At 42.1% G+C, this 22,450-nt stretch overlaps 1 protein-coding gene across 7 annotated transcripts in view; it reads right to left on the reverse strand.

The window, feature by feature from the left end:
• Window positions 1-22,450, reverse strand: part of APP (amyloid beta precursor protein) — a 271,815-nt gene that overhangs the window by 25,425 nt on the left and 223,940 nt on the right. For all 7 annotated transcript variants that reach the window (XM_086675790.1, XM_086675789.1, XM_086675788.1 and 4 more), the window contains one exon: window positions 2,868-3,089. In XM_086675790.1, the coding sequence (XP_086531916.1) occupies window positions 2,868-3,089 (222 nt within the window). The remainder of the gene's footprint in view (window positions 1-2,867; window positions 3,090-22,450) is intronic.

The raw sequence follows: 22,450 nt of genomic DNA on the forward strand, positions 1-22,450 counted from the left end.
AGATCTTTATTTAACAAGAGTATCAGCTCTTCTGATGAGGCTTGGGCAATGTAACAGCTGTGTCCTGCCTGTCAAGGATCCAGAGGCATTCAAGGACTGAGCCCAAGGGGGCATCTTGGCAACACCCAAGGGACCACGGTGTGTGTATATGTGCAAAAGCAGAGACTGTCTCCTAGCACCAATGGCCACAGGCCACTCTCAGAGTCTACTTCTGAGCAGATGTGTTTAAACCCAAAATTTGTTGTTCCTAGTCTTCCAAAAACTGATCACTTTGGGGAAACCCAGTAGTGAATCTCATCTTCTTTCTTTGGATTATTTAGCAAGAGTTGCAGGGAGAATCACTACTTGCTTTCTAGCTTGGACCAAGGCTTCTTTCTTATTTGATTTGGGAGGATTGTCAAGGGGCAGAAGACCAGGCAAACAGTGGATATGCTGACAATGGTATCGAGGTTTGGACTGTAGGAAGTTGCTTCGGTAAAATAGTTCCTCTCTCTATTTCTACGCAAAAAGAACAACCGATATCCTTGCATTTTTTCCCCCTAAACAGAATGGGTCAGTTTGGCTACTGTTTAAAAACTTTAACATAAGCAGAGTGTTTAGCAGAATGCATATAATTTTTAATGGAGGCCACATATATGCACATGAGTACATACAAAGTCAAGATGAAATGCTTAGAGCATATAAAGGCAGATTTATTTACCTGTTGGTATTATTTATACTACTAATATGATAAATGTAAAGTTAAATTTACCTCATTAAAGATACCGAGAAAATATGATATTCATAGTAAGCAGTTAAGCTCTCAGTATCTGATCAAGTAAAGAGAAGAATCTGAAATTCAGGAAATGCAACACCTTCGAGAAAAATATACACTATTTGGCTCTTCTAGATTGTGCTATGTAGGACCAAGATCATTTCATTTCACTGTATTCACTAAACTTGATGGTTAACATAAACAGGGCTTGAGTGTCTTTTTCTCTGTTGTTAACTTTGTACAGTCTACATTTGTAAAGGATTTACGACATTTAAGAGAAATACCAAGTATTACATCAAACGTACACAGTAATTTCTGTAAATTAATTTTTACTCTGATATAGCTTCCTTTGGCTTTCTAAATCTTTCTATAAAGTTTACCGTAAATAAATTATAATTTCTAGTTTCTATTATTTGTGTGTGTGTGTGTGTGGCCATAAAAATTCGGGTAGGCTCTGAAATAGGCTTTATCCTACTTTTCCAAAATCAATAAGTAATGGAAAGTATTAAATGGGAACATTTTATTTATAGAAACTATATATTTGAAAGATGTGAAACGGTCTTAGATTATGAGAAACCAATTCGAAATTCTTTACAAATTATAATTTTAGAATCACTGCAGATGAATAAATTCTCCAAAGCAGAGGGAATTTTTTAAGAAAAAAAAAAGTCTAATTTATAGATTTAAATTTTTTCATAAAAAGCTAGGAGGCGAACATAAATGACAAACATTTAACATTATTTGGTATAAAGGGAATTAAGATTGTAATTTTCTATTCAAGGAAGTTCATCAGACTTCAGATGTGGTACCTATTTCTCCCTGAATTAAATAACTCAATGTTCTAAAGGAAAAGAGGAAACCTAGTGTGCATTCAATTTACAAATGAGACTGGACATTTTCTACAAAGAATTCTCATTAGTGACTGAATGATGAGGATTTTAAATGGCCAAAATGCATCCACCTATTTAAAAAAAATGGTATAACAAGCACTCTATTTTAATTTAATAAGGAAGTTAGCCTCATAACTAAAGTTCTTAAATTTTTGCAGAAGTCTTAATTTTTTTCCTCTATGTAAAAATTATTTTTATAACTGGTAAAGTCTTACTTTTATGTTATATAGAACATCGCTGTTTGGATCTGATATTATGAGTATAAGGTGTCCTTCTTCAAATTAAAACAAATTTGGAGTGATTTCTCATATGGAAATGGTCCAATATTTTCTGTAATGGTTCTTAAAAAAAACCAAACTTTTATAGTACACTGAAGGTCTACTACTGAATTCATATTTAGTCTGATGTGTATACCGGATTGCGTTTCGAGATATCCATACTATAAATATTCGTATTACAAATATTACCACTATCCAAATTTGCTACTTTAGCAAAGAAACTCACAGGTAAAATCTTGTGTTCTTAAAAAACATGCTATTAGTATTTAGAAATCAAGGTGTTCCTGCGTTTGAAATTTTATACTTCCGAACCTGTAAAAATGATCACGGAAGAGAACTAAAAGATACCCTCTCCTGAAGAGATATTTAGAAGTTTCTGCTAAGAAATCCCTGTGAAAGAAAGTACATCAGAAAGTACATCATCCAATGTGCAAATTTGTTGACAGAGAAAATCTCTGAGCTGTCACAGGAAAAAACCTGTACTAATTAATACGCATCCTAATTTTGACAGCGGTCTTAAATTTAACTTTCTAAACACAAAGTTATTTAAGTCTTGAGTAAAATTACATTTTATTTGCAGGTGATTTTTTACCTTTGTCTTTAACATTCAATGCAATCTGAAATTTGATGCATTAGAATAAATAATCAACAAAAACTACCTGGGTGCTTTTCAAGCCTCCATTTATGCAGGGCCCGCGAAAACACTTCCTCATGGGGTGAACTGTGATTCACATCATTTCATCCTCTGTTTGCTCTGAATGGCCACTGCCTCATAAACATACACTGAATATTGTTCTTTTTAAAATTTTTTTCCCCAGAGGCAACAGAATACCTCTCAGTGAGAAAGTACATTTTTCAAATTCATATAAGAAGTCACCACTCAAGAATATCAGAAAGATATACACCCATACTTAGAATGTTCTTGTTCTCTCCGGGGCCTCTTACCTTCGTTTTCTGTATTGGCCGGCACCGAGTCGACCCCGAAAGGATGCCAGGGCTGCAGATCGTCCAGACTGAACTCCCCGTTCACGGGAAGAAGCTCCACGGTGGTTTTCGTCTCGGTCAAAGACGGCATGAGGGCATCGTTTCCGTAACTGATTCTTGGTTCGCTGATCATGTTGGCCAAGACGTCATCGGAGTAGTTTTGCTCTTTCTGAAGCAGCTCATCTAAACAAAAGAAAGCCATGCCTTTGGTGGGTCCCAGTGACAATGCAGCAGTGGCTCCCACTTTCTGTCTGCCAGACACGACTGTAACTGTCCTACACCCGTGAGCTCACGTGGAGCCATGAGGTGGGCACTGGCATCGTTTCCATCTTACAGATGTGAAAACTGAGGCCCGTGGGAGTTGAGCCACGTGGGCAAAATCATAGCAAGGGCTCAAGGCAGGACTGGAGCCCAGGGAGAATGGCTAACACCCAAGCTGATGCTCCGAATGAGCCCACCGTTCCTCCCAGGGATGAACGACCTTGAGAGCTGTACCTCCACTTCCTCCTCTGACACGGATTCTAGGATCCTGTGATTGCAGAGGAATCAATAGTGTGCTGTGGTGAGGTGTCTGACGGGAAGCGGTGGCATCATACGAGGTACAGTTACTTTCACGCTAGAGGATATAATCTAGTGAATCCCTCCCTAGTCTTCCCTTGAACATGCGGGAGCCTAAATGACGGCAGCCTCCTCTATTCTCGAACAGTTCTCGTTGTTTTGCTTTGAATAGATCTGCCTTCCTCAAAGGCCCCCTCGGGGCCACATGATCTGTGTTCTGAGGCAACAGGGAAGCAGTCGCCTTGCCTTTCCAGCCGTGGCCTTATGGGCACAAAGTTCTGCTCCAGCCTCTTCCTTGGGCGAAACCCCCCTGACTCCCAGCACATCTCACGCCACCTCAGACCAGATTTCCCGCCTCTCCCCTGTGCTGCCTCTCTTTTCAAAAGATGCTATCAGTTACCCTTTTCTAAACACGGAACTAAACTACATCGACTTTGAGGACCAGAACTGACTTATCTGAAGTCCTTGTGGGCTGGTGAAAATTCCTAAATTATACGTTTCATGATGGCAGTGCATTTTTACTAGAAAACAGAGCTGGGAATATAACCCAGCACCAACTATAATCGTTGCTTTAAATACAGGGTTATCACAAGATTAGTGAATCCCCTATTATGCGGCCACAGTTCACCAGATTTTTCTGTGTGACGTATTTTTAAAAATGGGACACCCATGAATAGCATGGGCGCCATTAGAAATGATATTCACCAGAGTATCTCATTTCCCAATCATGCCTCTGTCAAGAATTTACTGTACTAGATCTTTCAAACCAAGTATTGGTTAGTATTACTGCTGCAAAAAATGAAGAAAATAAAATCAGGATTTAAATTTGATTTGTAACATTTTACTGTCATCCCTCACATTCTCTTTTAACTGGAAAATTTTTACTTGAAAAATTAAAATTCTGTTCAAATAGATCTATTAAAACAATTTGATAGGATAGCATTAAAGCATGAGATTAATATCCTCCTACGGAGTCAGGTTTATTGCAAGATATTATTTTAAATGATGAAATCTCAAGCCAATCAGTCCTCCTGAAGTCTAATTTGAGTTATAATATATAGCTATTTTCTGCAGCACCATTCTAAATTCAATATTTGATGCTTGTAATGACTTTCCCATGCAGATGAAAGGTCCCCATTAGATCTACTTCAACTTTTTCATGTCTTACAGACTCATAGGTAATGGCTAATAACTTAGCCAATGTCTGCTTTAATGAATTTAATGGGCATTTCTTTTATATAAATCTCATGCTTGTGACTGTTAAGCACTTACAATACTGAAGAGATGATCTTTTGGAATAATTATTGGTGCTCACAAGTTCATCTTGGAAGGGAATAACCTTCACCAGCATGATCCACTCTCGGCCCCACCTGGGGCCATGTTGGTACCTTTGTGGCATTTACAGTCACTTAACCACCTCCCCTTCCATCTGGAAACGTTTTGTCTTTGTCTTGCATACTCAGTACCAAGCTGGTTCCCTGTGACTTCTCTGAATAACTCCTCTTGTTCTTTTTTTAAAATCTCTTTGTCCATCTATTATCTTTTCAGATCTCCATCCATCTATTTCTGCAAGTTTTCATCTGGAAATCCCTTCCGCTCCTGAAACTCTACGGATGAATCTGAAATGTACATTCCTAGCTTGCCCTTGTCCCTCCCACGCCTCCTACCCAGGCTCTTTGCATTTCTAAGTCCGCTGGGTCTGTTAGCTTATATCTCTCATGAACTTTCAGAGCTACGGGCTGAAACCTTCATAATTGTCTGCGGCTCTCCGTATTTTTTTGTGTCCCATACTTCTATTACTGACACCTCCCTTTAAAATTCCATTTCCGGATTCTCTCTTATTCATTTCTCACTCTCCCTTTCTACTGCCTACCTCCCTTGAACCATCGTTACTTTCTGCCTTGATCACTGTGATGGTCTCTGCTTTACTTTTCATCCCTCTCCGAAAGGCTCTGCCTCGTCTCGGTAACTCATTTCCTACTGAATGAATCCCAGACTACTTTGCCAGATGGTAAAGGCCCTCTGTGATCTGGGCTCACCTCATCTTTCTAACGATGAGGCTCTTAAACTTTCTGCTGTATATACCTATGCTACTGTGATTTATAGTAAGAAACATGTATTTGGTCTCTGTAGGCAGAGAGCTCCTAAAACCCTTGGAATTTCATAGGTGATGGGAGGAATAAAGGTATTTTTCGTTATGTCATGAAGTGACTTTTGAAAAGCCTGTAGGTCACCTAAGGAGGGGGGGCTGGTGCCCAGAGGAAGTGACCATGTGATCAGAGGGTTAGAAGTTTCAGTCCCACACTCTGCGAAGGGAGAGGGGCTGGAGATTGAGCTCAATCACCAATGGCCAATAAATAAATCAGTCAAGTCTATGTAATGAAGCTTCTGTAAAAACCTGAAAGGACAGGGTTCTGGGAGCCTCGAGTTGATGAACACGTGCAGGTGTGGGTGGGGGGGGGAAACGTGCTGGAAGCTGTGAGCCCTTTTCCACGTACCTTACCCTACCTTTAACTTTTCCTGGGTTGTATCTGTTTATACTAAACTAGTAATCTAGTGAGTGAAATGTTTCCCTCTGTTCTATGAGCCGTTCTAGCAAATTAATAGAACCCAAGGAGAAGGAACTTCTGATGTACAACTGGTCATCAGCAGCACAGGTGACAATCTGGACTTTCGACTGGCTGTTGGGGGTGGGGGAGGGGAGTCCGAGGACTGAGCCCATAACTCTTGTGGGATCTGCACTACCTCCGGGGTGATGGTGGCAGAATTGGGTTGAATGATTGAATTCTCCAGTTGATGTAGGAAAACTGCTTGGTGGTGTGGGGAAAAACCCACACATTGGAATTGGACCCACAGCTCTCTCGAGCTGAGGAGCTTGGATTATCCCCAGATGGGACCATGCATTCCCACCAGGGCACCTTTCCTCTCTGTTCCTGCTACACAGGAAGACCATTTCTGCTTATCTAAATCATATGAATTCTTTTTTTTAATAGTTTTTTTAAACGTTTATTTATGAGAGAGAAGAGACTGAGTGCAAGCGGAGGAGGGGCAGAGAGACAGGGGGACACAGAATCCAAAGCAGGCTCCAGACTGTGAGCTGTCACCACAGAGCCCGACGCGGGGCTCGAACTCACAAACTGTGAGATCATGACCTGAGCTGAGGTTGGACACTTAACCAACTGAGCCACCCAAGCGCCCCTAAATTATATGAACTCTTGAAAGCCCAGCTCAAACGCCCTCTCCTCTCTAACTCTCCTCTCAACAACTTTATGAGGGTTACAAGCATTATGACTTTTATGGGCCAGGAAACTGAGGCGAGGAGGGGTGGCTGAATCTCTTTAAGATCCCATGGTCAGTAAGCGTCTGGGCTGAAGTGCAAGATCTGGGCTGCAGAAAACCAGCCTTCCTCCCTGCGACCCCCACCCATCTAGCCTCCACGGTACCAAAGGAGGGCTCAGTCCTGGTCTCAGTACTGCGCTGCTCATTTGCAGAGTGACTGTACGTCTGACTGTTCCAGAATGTTCTGCACATTTACAGGGCTGCAACCGGACTCAAATACCACCAGCCCCATGGAATGGCTATATTGCTTTTGCACCTTCAAATAGGCAGTTTCCAGGCCCAGGAGCTGAAGGAAGTCCTGTCCCCATCTCGGCCCACGGCAGTGAAAAGGGTAAAGCAGGGAACGGTCACAGAGGAAAACCTTACATCTGTGCTTCAAAAAACATCCAGGACACTTTGGCAGCAAATTGCGGTGCCTCTTTTTCTCTTTTCTTTTATTGTTGGCAGAAAATTTCCTCCAAATGGCCACTAAAATGTTGAGCCCCATGGTGGTTAATTTGCCTGGTTTATTCATGTGCAGAAAATTAGAGAATGACACATTCAAGAAATGTTACATTTCTGGCAGAGTGAAAAGCACTTAGGCTTTTTTGGGGGAGTACAAAAGAGCAGAAGTAAGTGCTCTCACCTCAGTTCAACACGGGAGATTTAGAAACAACCACCTCTGGTTATCTCATTTGGAACAATGAGGTCCGTCTGTGTGGTTTTTAAGGGACAAAAAGCAGGTGGAAATGATGGATTATCGTTAGTTGGTGAAGGATTATTCCATTTTGTGATCATAAAATGTCGAAGGCAGCCAGCTACCTCTTGGTATTATTAAGGGCTCAGGATTTTACCAATGGCTAAGATAATCGGCACCAGGCTATTCTGCCCGTGATTAAAAAAAAAAAAAAAAAAAAAACAACACAGAGCCACGTATATAATTATTTCATTGCTCCTTCTAAGTGGGGCTTCATCTTTGAATTCTGTGGTAAGACTCATCACACAGAAACACACATCTGGTATGTTGCTGGCCCTGATGGATTACCTGTTTATCGGACTTAATTCAATATTTTGTTATAATGCGCCCGATGCCATATATTGGCGATTTCCAAAGCTTTTAAACGTCTACATTTGCCAGCTGCTATATTAAACTAAGACGCTAGGTTCATTTCTCCCCCAAGACTCTCCTCTTCCCCCCCCCCCCTTCTAAAAGCTATTTGTTATTGCCCAGAGTTGCGGCAATTATCTCCGGAGTCAGATTTAGTCTCTTCTAGAATACTCAGCACACACGAGCGCTGTAGTTGGAAGCGGGAATACTCAACTGGGTTCAGTGATGGTAATTTTAACCTACAGCTTAAACCAGAGATACTCAATTTCAAATATGAAACATATGGCAAACCTTGCCCTTTTGAAAAGTGTGCTGAGAACCTACACTAGGCATACTTAATAGTAAAGAGAAAAGGAAACAAAAAACGCCTCAGCATGTAGTTATCGGAGGAAATATTTAAAATATTTTGAGGTGATGGGGATTAAGGGGCGCACTTGTGATGAGTACCAGGTGCTGTATGAAAACATGGAAATCACTATACTGGGCTCCTGAAGCTAATATTATACTGTCTGTTAAGGAACTGGAATTTAAATAAAAACCTAAAAAAAATACTTTGAAGAAAGCAACATCAAGAGAGTCACCCAACAGTGATGCCATCTTCAAGTGACTAAAATACTTTGTTGTTGTGGTGTGGAATAGACTTCCACCATAGTTTGACAGAAATGGCCGCATGAAAGGATTGCTGAATGGGAAAACAGAGGAATTCTAGATCATTTGTTTCACATGCCTCTTCAAATGATTAATCTCCTCGCCAACCTCCTAAAGATTTAACTGCCATATTTTCGGTTTCAAGGAAATACAGTTTATAAACATTGAAGCAGTTCTCTTTCACAAGCTTCAGTTATAATCGATGAACTATCTCTTCTACCTTTTAAACACGCTTGGGGTGGGGGGAGGACGATCTCCTTCATGTAAAGGAAGTTCAGTCTCAGCCTTTTCCTCTGTAATACACACTATTAAAGGTCTGATTTGGACACTGGCACCAACTGAGGTCCCCTAGGCTTGCTCGTTTTTCTACTTATAGGATTGAAACGGCATTGCTTTCATTATTATTATTTTTTTTCTATTTTCTGATTCTTCTGGTTCCTCGTGGAAAATATGTATTTATCCATAGCCTCTCTCCAAAATGGAAATTTCCCTTCAACTCTAACAGGGGACTCTTATATGACCAATGCTTACCTCTTTTTTTTAAATAAATAAGAAAGCATAATTTATGTGTTTCTCTGCGGTGATCCGTCCATTTATGTTTTCACAATTCTTACCTGTTTCATAAATACTTACACATCTCAAAGGATTGAGGATTCCACCTCTGAACAATGCACCCCCCTCCCCCGTGCCACCACAGCTGCATGGGAAGTATTTATGAAAGGGATGTCATTTTTCTCCTATCAAGAAGCTCTACTATAAATCTGCTGTCATCCATTCTAGGCATTTTGCCCACACCAGGACTAGGAGATCAGATTTAATTTTCCAATCACAGTTCTGTGCATGAAACCCCCTAAGGCTTGCAATTCCTCACCCATCAAATTAGAGGAGGATGGATGGATGGTCTTAGCAGTTCCTTCACTTTGAATTCTATTACCTGTACTCTTGCTAGGTAGGTGTGCCCCTGCCCCTGCCAGAGCTAGGGAACTGAATCTGCACCCCACTGTGGTCCCCAGGTGATTCTTTTTTTTTTTAATGTTTTATTTATTTTTGAGAGGGGGGAAGGGACAGAGAGAGAGAGAGGGAGACACAGAATCCGAAGCAGGCTCCAGGCTTTGAGCTGTCAGCACAGAGCCCGACGTGGGGCTCGAACCCACAAACCGTGAGATCGTGACCTGAGCTGAAACCGGACACTTAACTGAGCCACCCAGGCTCCCCCTACCCACATGATTCTTAGTCACATTACAGTCCAACCACTGCCACAAGCTGTAAAGAGGCATCACTACACAACTATCTCAGTTTATCACTTCATAAAAGACAAAACAAGTCTTGGAAACAAGGTGTGAAAGACGAGCACGGTCAACAAAGAATACTGCCAGAAAAAGCCTTATGTCTGAACACCTCGAAGTCATGTTCTCAGAACCCAACCCACTCTGTTGCCTTGAAACTATCATTCATGGGGCGCCTGGGGGGGCGCAGTCGGTTGAGCGTCCGACTTCAGCCAGGTCACGATCTCGCGGTCCGTGAGTTCGAGCCCCGCGTCGGGCTCTGGGCTGATGGCTCGGAGCCTGGAGCCTGTTTCCGATTCTGTGTCTCCCTCTCTCTCTGCCCCTCCCCCGTTCATGCTCTGTCTCTCTCTGTCCCAAAAATAAATAAAAACGTTGAAAAAAAAATTAAAAAAAAAAAAAAAGAAACTATCATTCACGACAACGTTTCTGAGTCAGAAAGCCACGGGGAAAGGAAAGGCTAGTTAGGAATTTCCTTTTTTGCCAGAACATTTGTCAGGCAGGAAATTACACAGGAGCCAGAGCAGGGAAGTGCTCGGGAGACAGGTCAGCATTGTTCAGACTCTGAGAAAAAGAATATGAACTTAATACGTAAGTATTAAGAGTACTAGAGGACACACTTCATTGCTCTGCTTCCCTCTACTGAAGACCAGCCCTAGCTGGTGACTCTTTTACTTCTAAGCATAGTTCAATGGAGCAGAAGCTGTTTAAAATGCTAATTGGTGGCATGCCTGGGTGGCTCAGTCAGTTAAGTGTCTGACTTTGGCTCGGGTCATGATCTCACATGGTTCGTGGGTTTGAGCCCCACGTCGGGCTCTGTGCTGACAGCACTGAGCCTGCTTTGGATCCTCTGTCCCTTTCTTTCAATTAGCCCACCCCCACCCCGCCCAATAAACAAACATTAAGAAAAATAAATAAAATGGTAATCTGGGGGAGAACCTATGTGGTCTTCAAGGGATTACTGTACATGGTCGGGACGTCTTGATCCGTGTGTGACTTGTGGGACAGCCACACTGTGGCAGGACTGTGTTATGCTAGGGCATCTCGAAAGCAGGAGATCAACCCTACAGAGACACCTTCCACTTCAGTTGCCTTTTCATATCCATTAGCTCCTTTCATATCCACAACGGTCTGCATTGTGGGATGCTATCCCCACTGATGGCTGACCAAACTGTGATATCCCTCTTGAGAAAGCACAGTTATCAGGTGGCAGAATTGAGATATGAACCCAAGTATCCTGATTCTGAGTCCAAATGTTTTCACTATTCCATGAAACATTCTATTTTACGGTTGACGAGGCTATTTGATTACTGACTAATATTATAGAAACACATACACATCTATCATCACATGCATCCTGTTTCTCGTAATCTTTTTTAAAGTTGGTTTATTTATTTTGAGAGACAGAGACAGTGAGTGGGACAGAGGCAGAGAGACAGAAAGACAGAATCCTAAGCAGGCTCTGCACTGTCAGCACAGAGACCGACGCGGGGCTTGGACTCAAAAACCTCGAGATCATGACCTGAGCTGAAGTCGGACACTTAAATGACTGAGCCACCCGGATGCCCCTCTCATAATTTTTGACAGATTTGGAAAGTGAAGAATTCAGTGGTATCTTTTTTTTTTTTTTTTTTTCACACGAAGGAACAAAGATAAGAGATTTTTGCCATGGGCCAAGGTCATAGAGCTTTTCCACGATGAAGGAGCAGAGCTGAAAAGCCAGGTGGTTCCCAGCTGCACAGCCATCCACTGTTCCCTCCTCTAATTAAGGGAGTCATTTTGACAGCCCATCCCCTGTGGACACGTATCTCCCACTTCTTTAGATTTCCCTTTCTCTGGAAGACTGGCATAGTAGGGTAGCTATGTAAACTGTTATCAGGTATCATCAATTCGGAGTCAAATTTAAGATAACGTAGACACCTTTGGGTTTTGAGCCAAGTAAATGGTTGAACTCTGCATACTTATCCCAAATATCCCTTCTCATCAATGGTGCAGGGACTTGAACACTTCAGTGGTCAAGAGCCAAATGGCCTAGGAAGCACCTGGTGGCTCAGTCAGTTAAGTCCGACTTCGGCTCAGGTCATGATCTCACGGTTCGTGAGTTTGAGCCCCGCGTCGGGCTCTATGCTGACAGCTCAGAGCCTGGAGCCTGCTTCGGATTCTGCGTCTCCCTCTCTCTCTGCCCCTCTCCCACTTATGCTCTGTCTCTCTCTCCTTCAAAAATAAATAAACATTAAAAAAGAACTTAAAAAGAGCGAAACAGCCCTGTAGGATGCTGCATTTCCACCTTGGGCAAAAGATTATAGATGTATTATCACAACGTAATGCTGTTCCACAAATCTAGTTTGTATTTCGACCTCCATAAAATTGGGTCAGTCCTCTTATTTTTAGCCACATTAGCAATCGAGAATCTCTTACAGTCTCAAAATTCAGATTTCACCTCTGAATCTGGATTTATTTTGCTTTAGTACTTTCTTGGACATAGATTTTAAACGAAGCATGCTTCGTCCACTCGTGGCAACAATCTGTCCCCGGAGGGGACACAAACACAGCTACATGTTACTTGTTAGAATATTTCCTACTGCCAAGTGACATTGCTTAAAAGTATCACTTGTCCAGCTTAAGGCTGAAGGTATGAAAGAAGTCCCTTTCTATTTAAGACAGATTTCCTTTTTTTGACTTTCAAACAACAGAGATCAAACAACTTAGATCTAACCAATGGCATCAGTCAGAAATCAAGAGAAAAGTCAGTCCATCTCCCTGGCATCAAAAAACAGATTAAAGAGTTTCCTCTCCGTGCTTCTTTGTAGAATCTGTGCCAAAGTTGTGATCCTATTTCCAACTACCTTAGGAATCTTGGTCCTGCCTGCGTGGTTGGAAGTCTAAGCAATCCGGAGAGGAAAAACCTCAAGTTTAGACTACAAACCAAGTTTACAGATTATAGAGAGACTCTTTGAAAGCAGGCTGTACTGAGGTTATAATTTGCATATAAAAATAAGTGTCTTTGTTTTGAGGAAACACACGGTGAAGAACTTAGGGATAAAGAGCCACTATGTCTTCAAGTCCCTCTCAAGAAAAGAAATTTTATGGGACGCTTGGGTGGCTCAGTCGCTTAAGCCTCTGACCCGGTTTTTCAGCTCAGGTCATGATCTCACGGTTCGTGAGTTGGAGTCCCGCGTTGGGCTCTGCACTGGCAGTGTGGAGCCTGCTTGGAATTCTCTAAGTCTGGAATTATATTAAAATGAAAAGTTCAGGACCGTGGCACTGAACTGTAGTACCGGCTTTAACCTGTATCTATCCGGATGTTTTCCTCTGGTCAATCTATAGGGGAAAAGCACACATGACCGTTGGCATAAACAGATACAAATCACACGTCCTCTGCAACGTAAAATAAAAATGGATGAACATTTTGATGAGTCATCCCCCTTAAACATAAGTCAATTATTTCATGTGATTTTCAAGCCAGGAAACACTGGTTTCTTCACGTGCTGGAGGAAAAGCTGTCCGTCTTGGGCTAGTTGAGAGATGTGTACTTTTACTGTTTCACTGAAGGGGTTTCAAAGTAATTATGATTGAGGAATTTTCTCTTCAAACTATCTTTAAAAAGAGCCTAACCCCAGCAGCACAAGCTAGGACTTCACTGTGATTCCGCTTTTATATAAAAACGTGGCATTTGAGGGGTGCCTTGGGTAGCTCAGTCTGTTAAGTGTCTGACTTTGGCTCAGGTCATAATATCATGGTTTGTGAGTTCGAGCCCTGCATCGGGCTCTGTGCTGACGGCTCAGAGCCTGGAGCCTGCTTCAGATCCTGTGTCTCCCTCTATCTCTGCCCCTCCCCTGCTCACACTCTGTCTCTCTGTCTCTCAAAAATAAATAAACATTAAAAAAAATGTGGCAGGGGGCGCCTGGGTGGCTCAGTCGGTTAAGCGTCCGACTTTGGCTCAGGTCATGATTTCGTGGTCCGTGGGTTCAAGCCCCATGTCGGGCTCTGTGCTGACAGACTGAAGACTCTTTCGAGTGTCAACCTGCAGTGCTTGCCAATAATGTCAAATTAGTAGTTATGGTTAAGAACTACAAGGAGCAAGCTATTTCTTATCCCAATAGAGGGTTATGGGTCTTTTGTTTTTTCTTCTCCAATCACCTCATTGTCAATATCCATGAGATGTTAAAAAGAAAAAAAATCAACCTTATTTTTTTTACTCTGCAAAGCACAAAGAGAAAATTGTGTGGGAGGTGAAAAATAAAGTAGACCCAACCTTTCTGCTAATTTAACTTTGGAGACGCTCTCCTCTTAGACAATGATCAAGTCAAAGGGGACTGGTTATCACTGAGTCTGGCTGTACTTTAAAGTTACCAAGTGAACCATGAATCCTGGTGCCAGAAGGTATATTCCACTGAGCATGTTGGGAAATTGCCCTTGGGGGCCACTTTCTTACTGAGAACGGATAGCCCTTTTCACTGCCAGAGACAACCACCTTCCATGACGTACAGCTTCCAGCCCCATGTAGGAGACCTTGCCCTGCTATTTCCTTTTTAAAGGGCTTCTAATCTCCACATTTCCGGGTCTCTGCACTAGACCTCAGCCAAGTCCCCGATGCTTTTCCTGTTGAAAATTTACATGGAATTCTAGTAGTTTCTTCAAAAAAATTGCTTGTGTTATTCTCATCTCAGCACAGTTCAATCTGGTCTGTCCTCCACCATGCTCTGAAAAAGTCTCGACTTAGAAATAAAAAAAACAAAAACAAAAACAAAAAACAGACTTCACCTCAAATTATGACACATTTTATGAAAAGTTATCAGTTGGGTCTGAGATTTCTACTCTTTCCTTTTTACGTAATCAGCCTTAAAAATGTAACTACCATTCTCTGAATACATAATGCTAAAACATGATCATCTTCGATAATACATAGTTTACTTTACAATTATTTTTAACATTTATTTATGTTTGAGAGAGAGACAGAGTGTGCATGGGACACGGGCAGAGAGACAGGGAGACACAGAATCCAAAGCAGGCTCCGAGCTGTCAGAGCAGAACCTGATGAGCAGCTTGAACTCACGAACTGTGAGATTAAGACCTGACCTGAAGTTGGATGCTTAACCTACGGAGCTACCCAGGTGCCCCCATAATTAATTCGCTTTATAATTCAGAGTCCTCTATACTAATTCTCACAGTGCTCCAACAGCTTTTTAAAATTTTTGATGTGATGTAAGCAAATCTTTATTTGAATATATTTTAAGCTTCAACAACAAATTAAAAAATGATTCACATTATGGTGCATTTATACATGTCTTTTCATCTTCCAAGCGCAGTAAACATTAATTAACCCTGGCTAATTAAAACAACCATGGTTTACAAATTTACCCATTAATCAGCCTCAAGCAAATGCAAAGCATTTAAAGCCTTTCATAATTTGAACCAATTTTACATGGAACTTATTTTTCTTTAAAAGAAGAGGTCATAAATTCAAGACATGCAGCCCTTTGACTTAAATTTGGCAGTGTTTTAGAAAGAAATGTGGACAATTTTTCAGATTCATGAAAGTCAAGGGAAAGGAAAAAATACAGCTGCGTGATATGGGTCAAGTTATGTCTCCCTAAAATATATATTCAAGTCCTCATGCCCACTACCTATGAAAATGACCTTATATGGAAAGAGGGTCTTTGTAGATGTAATCAGGTGAAGATGAGATCATACTGGAATAAGACAGGCCCTCATCCAATATGGAGTAGGGAAGACCCCACTGGAGTTAAGGTGGGCTCTTGATCATTCTGGAGAAGAGGGGAGAACACTATGTGAAGGCAGAGACTGGAGTATCTACGAGCCAAAGTATGTCCAGGATTGTCACCAGGAGCAGAAACAAGAGAAAGAAATGGAAGAGATTCTCCCCTAGAGCCTTCAGAGAGAGGATGACCCTGTGGACATCTTGATTTTGGACTCCTGGTCTCCAGAATGATGAGAAGGGATTTCTGTTGTTTCAGGCCACCTGATTTGTTGTAGTTAGTTCTAGCAACCCTAAGAAACTAAAATACCACCCATACAGGTGAATATGAACCATCTGCAAATAAGACAACCATTTCTGGCTATAATAATCACCTGGGAATAGAATGTGGTTTCTTCCTGAGCCCTTTACTCCAGGTTGGAATAGGTAGACTGGGGAGAAGAGTAAAGAGCTCTGCCATTAGTGCAGAAATGTTTTCCCCTGAACACCAGCAAGTGTTTTGGGGAGACTAAATGGTCCCTTCATTTCAGCAACTCTCTCCCATCTAGAGAGAATACCATCCACTTCCCTTTCTTGGCCATCAATGACTGCATGCCTTATCCTGATAAGGCCAAAGGAATTTGGGACACCAGTGTCAACTCTTAAGCTCAGCAAGGAAGTGAAAAGGCTTCGGTTTCAAATACCTTGTTAAGCACAAAGGTCATGCCATATCCTCTCTAAGAAGCCAGAAGCTGAGCCCTCCCTGGTAGCATACCATGTGGCAAATGCCTGGCAGGTTTCAGGCTTTACTAACTCCAGGGTGATGAAAACACCACCATCACTAATGCCAGAACTGACTTTGCTACCATACCTGCATTCAGCAACTACACTGAGGGAAGCTGGAACAGCTTGGAGTCAATCTATAGCATTGAGCTCATCAGGGGCAATTTAAAATTCACATTCGACAAGTCAGATCTTGAAAAAAAATACTCTGTAGCCTACAAGTTTTTCTTTATTCTTTCTTTAAAAAAATTTTTTTTGAAATAGTTATATTTGAGAGAGAGAGAGAGAGAGAGTGAGTGTGAGTGGAGGGAGAGAGGGAGAGGGAGACACAGAATCTGAAGCAGGCTCCAGGCTCTGAGCTGTCAGCAGAGAGCCCGACGTGGGGCTTGAACCCATGAGCCGCAAGATCATGACCTGAGCCGAAGTCAGACGCTTGACCGACTGAGCCACCCAGGTGCCCCAAGTTTTTCTTTATTCTTGTATGGCACACAGATGATTGGAATAGAATACTTTTATAAAGTAGGGTGTTTAATAGCAACTTCTGGGTTATTTGTGACCCTTTGGTTCAAGAGAGGAGGAAAATATGGCTACCAATGCCAGGTTACAGGCCATATCGTGTTACATATTTCGTTACACTGTCTGGTCTGTCCTTCCACATTCCTACTGGGAATGCGTAGCTTTATTTACTCAAAAAAACCCCAAAAAAACCAAACAAGGGGCACCTGGGTGGCTCAGTCAGTTGGGCGTCCGGCTTCGGCTCAGGTCATGATCTCACAGCTCGTGAGTTCCAGCCCCGCATCGGGCTCTGTGCTAACAGCTCAGAGCCTGGAGCCCGCTTCGGATTCTGTGTCTCCCTCTCTCTCTGCCCCTAACCCACTCATATTCTGTCTGTCTCTCTCAAAAATAAATAAACATTTAAAAAACAAACAAACAAAAAAACCCCCATAAGAGTGTGTGGATAAATTAGTGAGAAACAAATTACAAAAACCCACCAAATCTCTCTCCACGTCAAAAGTATGCTTATATATAGAAGACCTTTTTTATCAACAAGGTCTCATATTAAGTTCATAAAAGCAGACTGTAGGCTGCCAAAGGGAAACCTAGTTCCAATGATTTAGGGAGAATATCTTCCATGATCACCCCTTTCTTGTTTTTTTCAAGTATACTTATTTGAGAGAGAGCAGGACATCGCATGAGTCGGGGAGGGGGAGAGAGAGAGAGAGAGAGAGAGAGAGAGAGAGAGAGAATCCCAAGCAGGCTCTGCACTGTCACTGGAGAGCCTGACACAGGGCTTGAACTCACGAACCGTGAGATCATCACCTGAGCAGAAATCAAGAGTCGGACGCTTAACTGACTGAGCCACCCAGGCGCCCTCCCCTGACTTTCTTAACATGAACCCGTGTGCACTACAAAGGTGAAAGTTAAGGAATGCTGAAGAGAGAGGGTACGGTACACTGGATATACACAAATGCACATTTAGTCAAATGTTACAGACTCAACCATGTTTTCCCCCCAAAATGGTATGTTGAAGCCTTAACCTTCAATGTGACTATATTTGGAGACAGGGCCTTTAAGAAGGTAATTCAGGTTAAATGAGGTCATCAGGGAGGGGCCCTCTTCCAATAGGATTGGTGTCCTTCATAAAAGGAAGAGACAGCAAGCATCTCTGTCACTCCATGAGAGAAAAGGCCGTGTCAAAGCACGAAGGCACAAAGCACGAAGGCAGCCACCCACAAGCCACGGAGAGAGACTTCAGGAGTCAACCAAGCTAGTTGAGACCTTGATCTTAGATTTCCAGGTTCCAGAATTTTTTTTGGGGGGGGGGGGAGCCCATTTCTGATGCTTCAGCCACCTGGTGTGTGGAGTTTTGTCATGGCAGCTTGAAGTCACTAAGACACTCACTTTGTCATACGCAGGTCAAAGAAGCAGCAAAGGTCAGAACAGCTTTCTCTGCGGCATTTTGTTTCTTTCTTCTGTGTGTATGTGTGTTTGAAGAAAGACAACAGCTAAAGATGAGGAAAGTAGTATAAGTGATCAAGAGGTCACCAGGGAATGTCTTGTACTGCACCTTTCATGGAAATGACAAGGAAGTGGTTTCTTCCGGTTTGGAAGTGCACCTGACCTTTGGGGCTTTTCAGTTTTCTTTATTTTTCATGGCCATTCGCCAAGAAGTTCTCAAGTTCTCCCCTCTGCTACCTTCCTCCTTCACTACAGGTGGCAGGGAAACGTCCAAATGACAACTTCCCTACGTGTCTGGGACATTTCTAGTTACGTTGTCTATTTGCTTTGGGGGAAACGAGGAGGGGGTACGTGTTTTCCACACCAAGTCACCACACAAGATAGTTTAAGAAGCAAAGGAATATAATTGGCTTTCCCGTATAACCTGCAGAATACGTATGCCGTTGCTTAACAGAGTGAGTTGTTTCTCAGGTTGGGCACCTGGAGGTGGTTCAGAGCACGCCTTTTCTTGGTAATTTTTTTTGTCAATTCCCTGAGAACAACACGTTAAATTCTCTGACAACCTGAGGTAGCACTAAGCTCTCTGACAATCCTCTAAGAATAAGCTTTTACTGTTTGCCATGTACAACGCTGACAACTTCAAGTGTATTTTGTCAATTTCCCCTCTCACTTCTTATTAAAATAAGATCACTCTGAATTTGAAGAGAGCCTAAATGGGTAATTTCTTCAAGTAAAATGTCAGTATCTATAATAAAAAATGAAGAATCTAAAGAGGGAAGAAAAGACAGAGTAGTAGATTCACAGTTTCTGGAAGAGCACATGAAAAAGCAAATGGGGAAAACGTTATGAAAGATGGCATTTTCCGACCGAAGACTGCTCTCTGCTTGCACTATTTAGTCCTTTTAGATACAGTTAATCAACACTGATAAGCACTTTATGCTAATCCTTTTTCATAGTTAATAAGAAGTCTTAACTTGGATACATAAAACCATCAACTCTGTCGCACCTAAAACCAATTCCCAACGAATCTGAACCTCAAGGTTAATAATGCTTCACTTTCATATTTCATACAAGTCACAGCATTGGAAACAAGCGACCACTAGAAATCCACATGGCCTAATTACCAGGATATATTAATTCTCAATGACAACAATGGCTATTCTATTTCAAGACTAATCTAACTGTAATCTAAGGCTGTTTAAGAATTCTTAACTTTTTGCTATTTCATATAAGACTTCTGAATATTTTTTAAAAATGTTTATTTTTGAGAGAGAGAGAGAGAGAGTGCTCACGTGAGCGAGTGGGAGAGGGGCAGAGAGATGGGGACAGAGGAACTGAAGTGGGCTCTGTGCTGACAGCAGGGAGCCAGATGTGGGGCTCAAACTCACTCATGAATCATGAGATCATGACCTGAGCCAAAGTCAGACGCTTAACTGAGTAAGCCACTCAGGTGCCCCAAGACTTCTGAGTATTTAAGAATCAACTGAGGGGGTAAGAGAAATGCAGTTTTCTGTAGCTCAGAGGTGGGGCCCAGGAATGTGGGTTTTTTTTTTTTTTAATGTTTTTATTTATTTATTTTTTGAGACAGAGAGAGACAGAGCATGAGCAGGGGAGGGGCAGAGAGAGAGAAGGAGACACAGAATCCAAAGCAGGCTCCAGGCTCCGAGCTGTCAGCACAGAGCCCGACACGGGGCTTTAACTCACAGACTGTGAGATCATGACCTGAGCTGAAGTCAGACACTTAACCGACTGAGCCACCCAGGTGCCCTAGGAACGTGTATTTTTAACAAAGATTCCTCCAGGTTATTGTGCTTCGACTGGCCCCAAGAACACATTAAGAAACAATGGCTACCAGAATAACAATTTCCACAGGGTGTGTGTTAGATGAACTCTGAGATGCCTTTCAGGTCCAAGGGCTTAGAGCAACCAGACTGAAGACATCAGTGAATGCCAGATACTCTGTGTCCACGGGCTGATGGCACAAAGGTGAAGCAACCACACAAAACAGTGAGGAAAGCTCAAGTTATGTGCTATGGATCAATCAGCTCATTATACTAGCCTGCTCGATTAGTGGGTTGCTCCAAGGGCTTGAAGCCCAGATGAACAAGGCTGTATGTAAAACCAGAACACTCAGACCCAATCGCCCACACAAGCGAACATTCTGTTCCAATGTGACTATTTTTTCGAAAACACATCGTATTTGTCCACACCCAAGTACGTGAAGACCTGCTTTGATTTCTGAAGGGCTATGGCAAGACATATGGAACCCCGTGGCCTTTGGCTGTTTTTATAGCACATTCACAAGTCTCTGATTTTGATCAAGCCTCTAAATCAGCCAGAATCCTTAATCTGAACAACGAAAGGTCTGATTCCGCTTTTCTGCTCCTTTGAAGAGGTACCGGCAGCAGAGTGGATACAGGTCCATACTGAATGTAGGAAGGGACCTACCTCTTCATTTTACATCAAGGAGTTCTAGAAAGCAAGGTCTCTTTCATATTTTCATACTACATCTGACTTACATCGACTGCATGATAATCGACAGGCTCTCTAGGACCCCCCCTTTTTTGATAACTGTGTTTTAGTAAACTCATAGATAGTGTCACCTTAAGTTCTCTTATACCTAAAGGAAATAGTTCAGGTACAGGAAGACTTCCTCCTTAAAGAGGAAAAGGAGGCCAGACAACTGATGGAGGGACTCATCCTATAAATTCTAAACACGTTCTGGCACGGCCTAAATGCTGGATTAGAGAGATGCCTCCCAATATTCTCACCTATCCCTCCTTTTCTTGAAGCAGTTTCTTTTTTCTCTTCCTCATGATAATGGGCATTTGCTAACAGCAGTTTGGCAACTATTCAATTTGATTCTTAGCAGACAATTGAGGGGCTGTTCCTATTGCTGTTACTATCCTCAAAACACTTTAATTGGGTTAGTTTGCTCCAACTGTTTGCTCTTAGTATTGAAAAAAAAAAGTTGCTGGGGCCCTTGGGTGGCTCAGTCGGCTAAGCATCTGACTCTCGGTTCAGGCTCAGGTCATGATCTCACAGTTTCGTGAATTCGAGCCCTGCACTGGGCTCTGTGATGACAGCATGGAGACTGCTTGGGATTCTCGCTTTCCTCTCTCTCTGCCCCTCCCTGGCTCATGCTGTCTCTCTCTCTAAATAAATAAACTTAAAAAATTATTTAAAAAAAGACAAAAGAAAATTGCTAAGAACTTCTAGAACTCACTTTGACTGACATCAACTACCCTAATAAATAGAAAGGATAGCAATCGTGTAGTAGGAAGTATTCCATTCCTTTTCACCAGAATTACAGAAAACCTGAGAGCTTTGTGGGTGACCATGGAATTTAAATAAAATCCTGGGAGAAGAAAACACAGATGTTCTAATGCTTTCACTGGTTATTTAAATTGGTGGCTTAGACTATTTCGTTTCTTGGAACGTTGCATTTCAAGCCAACATCACATACTGCAGTTCCCCTATAATTTTAGAGGCACTGAACCCCAAAATGAGAAAGATAAACTAAAGAGGTGTCTGAGAAGGGGAAACTGAGTCTTGTATATCATTCATCCTTTTCTAATAGTTACTTTAAAGGTCGTAATGCTTATCAAAAAAGTACAAGCAGTACTGAGGGGCATGAAAATTATAAGCAGCAGTGTCTCCACAAGTGTCCCAGTGTATCCGCAGGCATCTGGTGCGAAATTAGAAAAGACGGCACGTTTTATATTTGTTAGGGAGAGTCAAATGGTCCTGCAGGTTACACCCTTATACTGGGCCGTAGCTTAGGTAAGTGATTTTCCACTTACCCTTGTCGTGACAGTAGTAGGACAAGATTTTTAAAAGGACTAATTTGAAAAAATTATGTTTTGATTTGTACTATTTAATCATGAGAGTTGTGCATCGTCTATGACTGCTCAGTAATTATTTATCTTTTCCTGTGAACTAGAGCTGCTGTAGTCTATGAATGAAGCAGATACAATAATTCACTCAGGTTTTCTTCTTAAACATTTTTGTTGTGGCATGCAGTTTTTGTCATGTGGATTTACGTGATAAAACGGGCTCCCTGGGGTGCTAGGACAGATCCTTACTGTTTATTCACTTTTCGCAAGTTAAATACATTCTAAATCAGTCGTTCACAAAGTTTAGCATGCATCAGGGTCAGCTGGACAGCTTGCTAAAAGATCGCTGATCC

Source organism: Puma concolor, chromosome C2 (assembly GCF_028749965.1).
Source record: "Puma concolor isolate L17-30 chromosome C2, mPumCon1.1.hap2, whole genome shotgun sequence".
NCBI classification, from domain to species: domain Eukaryota; kingdom Metazoa; phylum Chordata; class Mammalia; order Carnivora; family Felidae; genus Puma; species Puma concolor.